Source organism: Leuciscus leuciscus (genome assembly GCF_965113295.1).
Source record: "Leuciscus leuciscus genome assembly, chromosome: 14".
Lineage (NCBI taxonomy): Eukaryota > Metazoa > Chordata > Actinopteri > Cypriniformes > Leuciscidae > Leuciscus > Leuciscus leuciscus.
The window spans coordinates 723496-731778 of NC_138738.1; the positions used below are offsets into that span (position 1 = coordinate 723496).

General features: G+C 38.6%; 1 protein-coding gene across 1 annotated transcript in view; it reads right to left on the bottom strand.

Moving 5' to 3' along the window:
* Window positions 1–4405: 4405 nt before the first annotated feature.
* Window positions 4406–8283, bottom strand: part of pmepa1 (prostate transmembrane protein, androgen induced 1) — a 27866-nt gene continuing 23988 nt past the window's right edge. Inside the window, exon 4 of the mRNA XM_082136557.1 lies at window positions 4406–8283. This exon is cut by the window's right edge and continues 119 nt beyond it. Coding sequence (XP_081992683.1) covers window positions 8025–8283 — 259 coding nt within the window. The 3' untranslated portion in view covers window positions 4406–8024.

Sequence of the window (8283 nt, forward strand, 5' to 3'; positions counted from 1 at the left end):
AGATTAGTGCACCCGTATTGTAAAGTGTTACCTAATATTTTTTCAAAATGCTGTGTAAATATGTACACGATTAAGGTGAATTAAAATGCAGCCTTATTAATGAGCAAAACGTTCGGATGTTAAACGCACTATTTACGCGTGGCTGGAGCAAGTGTAGATCTCTTTCGTACCAACTAACGTTTGGAAAATACGAACATTTTAATGAATCCGAAAATTTACGTCAGAACCACTTTACACACGATTTACACAAAAATTCGTTCTGCTCGTGTTTCATGAATAAGACCCATTGTCTCAACTCATGACACAATGATCATTGTTATATGTGATAGCTTTAGCCTACGGCTAATTAGTTCAGCTCGCGCTGTGCGGCCTACACTCAGCTCATATCAAATCATTTCTGAAATTGACATATCTTTCATAAGATAACATATGATAAAAAAATGTCACTCACCAAAACGAGATTGCATCACATATTCAATAAAAAAAAGACTATTCAATAAAGATTACCGCTCTGGGATCCACTAAATCTTTACTCCGATTTCCACTTCACCTCTCTCTGACGACAACACTCCAGGCTGAAGCATCCAAAGTTTACAAGTGCACACAATCACAGTTCTCGATAGATTATGATTATCATTTAGTGCAAGGAGTTTCTGGAGAAATGCTCCGTGTCTCATTTGATCTGTTCTCATCTGATTCTCTGTTTATGCTGACAGCGGCAGCGCCTGCGCGACCTGTGGGCGGGCCTTATGAATATGCCGCTTCTGTTGGCTCTCAGGGGTGTCAGTCACAGCAGCACAATCAGTGATTGGATGAATCGTGTGTTATTGCCCAGTGGTGTAATCGAGTGCATCAAGTAAAGAAAAAAAAAAAGAACTGATTGAAAAATATAATTTGTCCAGAACAGATCGACACGACTCAATTTAAACTGTTATAGAAGAGCTAATATACTAAGAATGCACTGGTCTCTCAAGGATTGTCTCTCTGCTTTATTTTATAAGAAATATCTCTGTGTCTAAAGTTCCTAATGTCCTGTACTCTCAACTTTTGTATAATAGTACTAGTCATAATTTTTACACCAGGCATGAATAAAAGCAGTAAAATACCACTTATTGGCTTAATGACATGTTATATAATTTTTACCTTTTTGACTGTTATAGAGGCAAATTTTGTCTGATCTGTCTGAAATGTTTCATGCTTATTAAGAGTCATGAACATTATTATATGAAAATTATTTCATTTTGATCAAATTATTTCCTATGGAATTTTTCATAGGAAAAGACCATTCACAGCCAATACAGGCAATTTACCATAGGAAATATATGGTTTTAAAGTGTTTTAACAGTTATAGCGCCACCTTTGGTCCGATCTCCATACAAATTTCCAGGCTTCTTTAGCATGTTATGACAAATATGCGCATACATTTTTGTGAAGTTCTGTGTTTTCGTTTAGGTTTTATAGGCTTTTGAGTGCATTTTGCCACGCCCATTTTCTTTATGACCCAATATACCCATGCGAAAAATGCAAAAGTTCAACTTTTTTTTGATAATTATTGACCTAGAGAGTCCATAGAATTGTCCTAGACTGGTTTGGTTCTGATCGGGCGAAAAACCAGGGACTAGTTCGCAAAAGTAGGTTTTTAACATAATTACGAATATTTAATGAACGGTTTGATTGAGAGCAATGGTTCTTGAGGCAAAGTTGTTCAACAAGAGGAGATCTATCAAATGGTATGCATTTTGTGACAATAAGTGTAACACCACGTGATTACAGAGCCATTAAACTCGTTAGCGCCAACTAGTGGCCGATTTCTTTCAAAATTCTTACAGACCTCTAGGGCCATGAGTCGAACATGCCTACCGAGTTTTGTTCCGATCAGCCTCCGTAAACCTTGTCTAATAGGTGCTCAAATTTCATTGGCCGATGGCGGCCATGTTTTTTGAGATACGCCAATGTCCTCATAGACATACATGGCACCTTGGACCAAGACACTGCATACCAATTTTCAAGTCAATCGGACTAACGGTCAGGTCGTCATAGCCCTTTTCATGTTTTTTTCATGTTATAGCGCCACCTAGTGTTCAATCGTCGCGATTTTTTTACTGTGACCCAAGATTGAACTCCTACACATGTGGACCGAGTTTGGTGAAGATACCTCATTTACATCTTGAGTTGTAGCCCATTTAGTAAAATAGGCTCCTCCCACAACAATAGTTTTGCGCCCCCTAGCGACCGAGAATCGAAATTTCAACTTTTTTTCGATAATTATTGATATTCAGACTCCAGAGAACATTTCTGCACTGGTTTGGTTCCGATCGAACGAAAAACCTAGGACTAGTTCGCAAAAGTAGGTTTTTGACAAAATTCAAAATGGCGGAAAAATTTGCATACCGGAAATGAAATCGGAGATATACGTTTTGTTCTTCAGTGTTCCAGCTTTCCAATGATATAAGACACTTGAGTCTACGACATATGGTCTAGGAGTTATGAGCAGTTTCGCGCTTTTGGTTGCTATAGCGCCACCTATGGGCCAATCGGGGTCATACTCTCTGAACCTCTCCTCGATTTTTGTACTACCATTTGGCAAAGTTTCACATTTCCAGCACTTACGGTTTAGGCTGCACGATGCGTTTTACGGCAGAAGAAAAATAATAATAAAAATCAGGACAATTACAATAGGGTTTCAGCACTTCGTGCTTGAACCCCTAATAATAAAAATCAGTACAATTACAATAGGGTTTCAGCACTTCGTGCTTGAACCCCTAATAATAATAATTATATTTTCCTACTAAACACTTATAGTTAAAACCTTCCAGTCATACTCTATTAAACAGACTACATTTCTGCTTAAATTAATTATTGGTTATTTCATCAAAGCTGAATAAATAGCAATCAATCAGAACAGCCTCTAATTAGTTTATTAATTAATCGATCGACTGTAAATAGTGGAATAACTTAAACTTTAACAGCAGTTCAACAACACACAAATAAAGGATTACTTATGATATATTAATTTATATTGACATTTTATTAGATCAATTAACTTATTGATTATATTTTTTATTTATTTAGATATTATTAAGACATGTTCATTATTAATTACTTAGCACTTTATTTTAATACTATTTTTTATTTGTTATATTGTATATTTCTTTTTCTTGTCATTGTAATGTGTATATAATGCTTTGGTAAAATTGTATGTAAACACAATCATGCCAATAAAGTAAATTAAAGGAACCGATTAAGAGCGTTTCAGGTTCAGACTCCATCAAATATTCATCAGTAAACGCATTCATGTCCTTATAGATTATGAAGTGCATGAGAGGAATCTTCATACAGTGAAATATGATTGTCTGTATAGTAGCATCTGATGGTATATTTTACGTTTCTTTCAATGCTAAAATGTGCAAATCGTAATGAAATGTCCTGAAGAGCTGAGATGATTCTCATGTGAAGAACATGAGGAGAGTTCATGAGGAAGATCACTGATGACACGAGCCTGACCTCTGCTGGACAGAAGCATGAACTGCGTTTACTGTAGCGCCACCTGCTGGAGACACATCAGATTACTGAACCTTCAATATCTGATGAGCTCGAGATGATGAACATGATCTGATAAACCTGTCAGTCTCCTCCAGTGCTTCTGTCTCTGATTCACAGTTTAGACTGTTTTATAAAGTAAAAGTCTTTTTGTTTAATTGTACAAATGTCCTTCAGCTCGAGTCTTTATGATCTGAAATCTGCTCTGATTTTTATCAAGTAAACATGAGAATAACTTTGATATTGTTAGTAATATTTCAGCTGGACTGAAGCAGGTTTACTTGATTATCCATCATAATTTATTATAAAAATCATGAGTATCAAATATGATCCTCAGGCTTTTGAGGAAGGTTTATTTGTTCAGCATTGTGTTGTAAAACTACAGATCATAAACTAAGCATTTAAATATCATCTTACTAAGACATATTATTGGCAGATATTTATATTTATATGCATTTCATGTCAATATCTGCTATACTGTTATAAACATCTCATTGATCTGCTATAAAGCATATTTTTGCTCTGAGTCTGAATAAAATAAAATAAAATAAAAATGTCCTCCATATTCTCACTATTTGAGACTATATGAGCCATAAAAGCCTGATGGATCAAATATGATCCTCAACATCAAACATGCAAACTTTTATATTTTGTCTAAAGGTTCAATAAACTGATTATTTGACACGTCAGGCTTTACAGGGTTAAAGTTAAACACAGAATACAGACATCTGAATGATTTACACAAAATTACAATTTAATTCACTATGGCTGTTGATGGGCTTCATATTGATATTAATTCATCATCAAACATCATCTACTGATGCATGTAAACGCAAAAGAGGAATAAATAACTCAATGCATCACATAGTTTATAAAAGGTTTTATTTGTTTATTTGGCAGCTAAATTGAAATGCATCAGATTGTATAACATGGTGTGTGTGAGAGACACTGTCCCAAAGAGAAACATCCGGTAACACTTTCAGCTTCTGATATAAATAAAAATAAAAATAAGAGTTACATGTAAGCAGTTATTTCTGACAACAACACGTGTGTAGATCTGAACGCAGACGATTCCCGTTCCCAACATCAGCTGGGATCTGGGAAGTTCATCCTGAAACCAGGGAATGAAGCAGATGGAAAACCTTCAGAACCCGAACCAGCGATCGCTCATCCACACACACACACACACACACACACACACACACACACACACACACACACACACACACACACACACACACACACTTAAAGCAACACGAGGAAGAGCGGACGTCCTGTGGTGTGTGTGTCGTCTCGTTCTGAAACTCTCCCTGAAGGGACGCTTCACACGCCGAGGCAAACACACACGGGACTGAAGGCACGTTTCTTCAGGAGCGACACTCGTCTTCATCAGTGAGAACATCACTCACAAATCTGGCCTTTCTTTAACAAAAATGACCTTTAACAAGAAGCAACAATAACATAAAAACAACTACATATTTAAATCTGCGCTAAACTACTGTATCAAAAGGCCAATAGTCGGTATATTGCAACTCTCTCCACTATCATCATCATCATCATCATCATCATCATCATGCATACAATGTCACTTCCTGTCAACGGCCGCCTGATTGGCTGACTGGGTCATGTGACACACTGGCATCTCGGAGGGCACAAAACGGGCGTCTCTGAAGGGAAGACGTGACGCTGGAGAGAGAACGACCCGCGCCGACGGGATGAGCATTTATGGAATATACATTATAGAAATGCCAAATGCATCATATTTCATACGCAGCAGGAATACAGATATTACAGAAATACCATTGCAAAAGGGAACTAGTTCGGGATTTAAGGAGCACAAGATTATATGATCTGAAATAACAAATGCATCATATATTACTGTATATCATCCAGAAATGCCAAATGCATATGAAGAAATATATGTGGAATATGTGTTATAAATGCACTAGTTTGGAATCTAAACAGAGAAAAGAAATGCATTTCGCTGATAATATGGAACTTGGTTTATAGAAATGCCAAAAGCATCATTTATAAGTGAAACATAATCATAAGCAGAATGAGTCTTTCGTAGTTTCTCTCTCCAGCTGTTGACTTCCGGTTAGAAGCGTTTCTCTGGAATAAACCCGAACACGGCAAAATCCGACCCGATATTCCCCGCCGGGACGGACGAGCACAGACTGAATCATGGGAATCTTTTCTTACTTAGTGTTTTTATCTGGTTTCCAGTGCAAATATCTACAAATTCTTGAATCAAGATGCATTTACAAGATGAGTAAAATGACATAAGATATTAAGTCTTGTTTTCCGGGGAAATAAATAAAAATCAAGTGAGTTTATGCTCAAAACAAGCAAAATTAACATTATTTTTCTGACCACATTGGCAGATACTTTTGCTTGTTTTAAGCATAAACTCACTTGATTTTTATTTATTTCCCCAGAAAACAAGACTAAATATCTTATGTCATTATACTACTTTAGTAAATGCATCTTGATTTAAGAAATGTTTGATATTTGGACTGGAAACAGGACAAAAATACTGAGTATGAAAAGCACTTTTTACAGTGCAGGAGGCGTTCGAGAGAGTCACCGTTTGGCAGCGATTCTGATTCATTGACTCATTGATTCATTGACTCATTGATTCATTGATTCAGCGACTCATTGATTCAGCGACTCATTGATTCAGCGACTCATTGATTCAGCGACTCATTGATTCAGCGACTCATTGATTCAGCGACTCATTGATTCAGCGACTCATTGATTCAGCGACTCATTGATTCAGCGACTCATTGATTCAGCGACTCATTGATTCAGCGACTCAGTGATTCAGCGACTCAGTGATTTAGTGACTCATTGATTCAGCGACTCAGTGACTCATTGATTCAGCGACTCATTGATTCAGCGACTCAGTGAGTCGAGTGAATCAACTCTCTCCTGGTGGATCTCCCACAACATTCCCACGACGTGATTCCAGTTCTGCGAGCGTCGTCACACGACGGAGCGTTTGCATATTCGTTTGCGTGTGTGCTCGTTTACGGCTACAGGGGGGGATTGTTTTCCTCTCGGTAAAGTGCTATAAGAGACGCCGCAGCCGAACACAAGGAATCCTTCGCTTCTAAACACCAATGATTGTGAATTCAGATTTCTAGAATACAGAATAAAATTAAGGCAAACAACATCTGAGAAATGAACTGAAACTACACTAGTAATCTAGAGCTACTCTAGAACCCTCTCAGATCTGGGAAGCAAAGGCTTCTGGTCCGGATGATGGGAATTAACAGGTTCATCCCAGTCCAGGACACACACACACTATCTGTGGACCGACCGTATTGTAATATTAAAAATAGTGCAATTTTAGACATTTATATAAATAACTCTAAAATCGTGCTTTTAAGTTTGCTTTTTTTAAGCTTTCCATATACATGTATATATATTCATATAGTAGCCTATATACACACACACATACACACACACACACAGAGTAACGCGTGAACCTGCGTATTGTTGTTGGCAAACGCTCTCTCTGACAGCAAACACACACACACACACATCAGAATAAATCTTGATATTGTGCATCTAATGCGAAACTAGTGATGCGTGATGAAGCGTCTTTACAGAAGAAGAACTGAAGACGAGAACAAACCCTGAAAGGAAAAGAGTGTTTCTACGCTGCAAAACATGATCTTTCTCAGTTCATCATTGTGATTTCCAGCAGAAACATCTAAACTTTCTGAAATCAAGTCTTTAAGTGAGTTTGTGCTCAAAACACCAACTAACATCTGCCACTGGAGTCGGAGAAATAATCGTTTTCCCTTTGAATTCCTCATTTCTCAGACTCCGTTAGCAGACATTTGCTCCCGTTTTAAACTCAAACTCGGCAGCGATTCTGATTCAGTGACTCATTGATTCAGCGACTCAGTGACTCATTGATTCAGCGACTCAGTGACTCATTGATTCAGTGATTCAGTGACTCATTGATTCAGCGACTCATTGATTTATTTTATCTGATTTATTTTCAGGCGTAATATCTTCACTCACTGTTCTTCTTCTCCAGTAAATGTGTCTTGATTTGAGAGCGTTTAGATATTAGTGCTGGAAAACGAGGCAGAATCATCATGGCGTACGGATTGTTCTCCGTCACTAGAGGAATAATCCTGCGAGGAGCTGAAAAAGGAAATGTGTTCATGTGTCGTCAGAAAAGCTAAGAGCATTGAGGACACATAACATGTATATATATATATGTGTGTAAAGGTCTGAGTGAAAAGGCAAGACAGGAGTGAATCCGTGAGCTCTCGTGAGTCTCTTGTGCAACTGCCCGGTTTCCACGATCGCTGACGTCATCAGACCTGCTGTGTATAATATGCAATATATATATATATAGAGAGAGAGAGAGTTTGTCTCGTCTAAAGGAAAAGGCCGACCGGAGATGAGTCTGTTTTCCTCCGATTCTCCACCCGGACGAACGGGAATCTGGATCGCTGACGTCATCAGACCTGCTGTGCGTTGAGTTTGTCTGTATTGCGCGTGTCCGTCCGGCTGATCTGAATGAGCTGAGTGTGTGTGTGTGCGTGCGAGCCCGGGTGGTAGCAGTGACCTATGACCTGGCAGTAGGCGGGCGGGGCCGTGATGCGGTCGAACACGGTGCGGTTGGGTGGCGCGCGCACAGACTCACGGTTGAGCTCCAGCTGTTGCTCGGCGTCCCGCAGCTGAAGGGAACACGGGCCCTGGTACGGCGGAGGCTCCTCC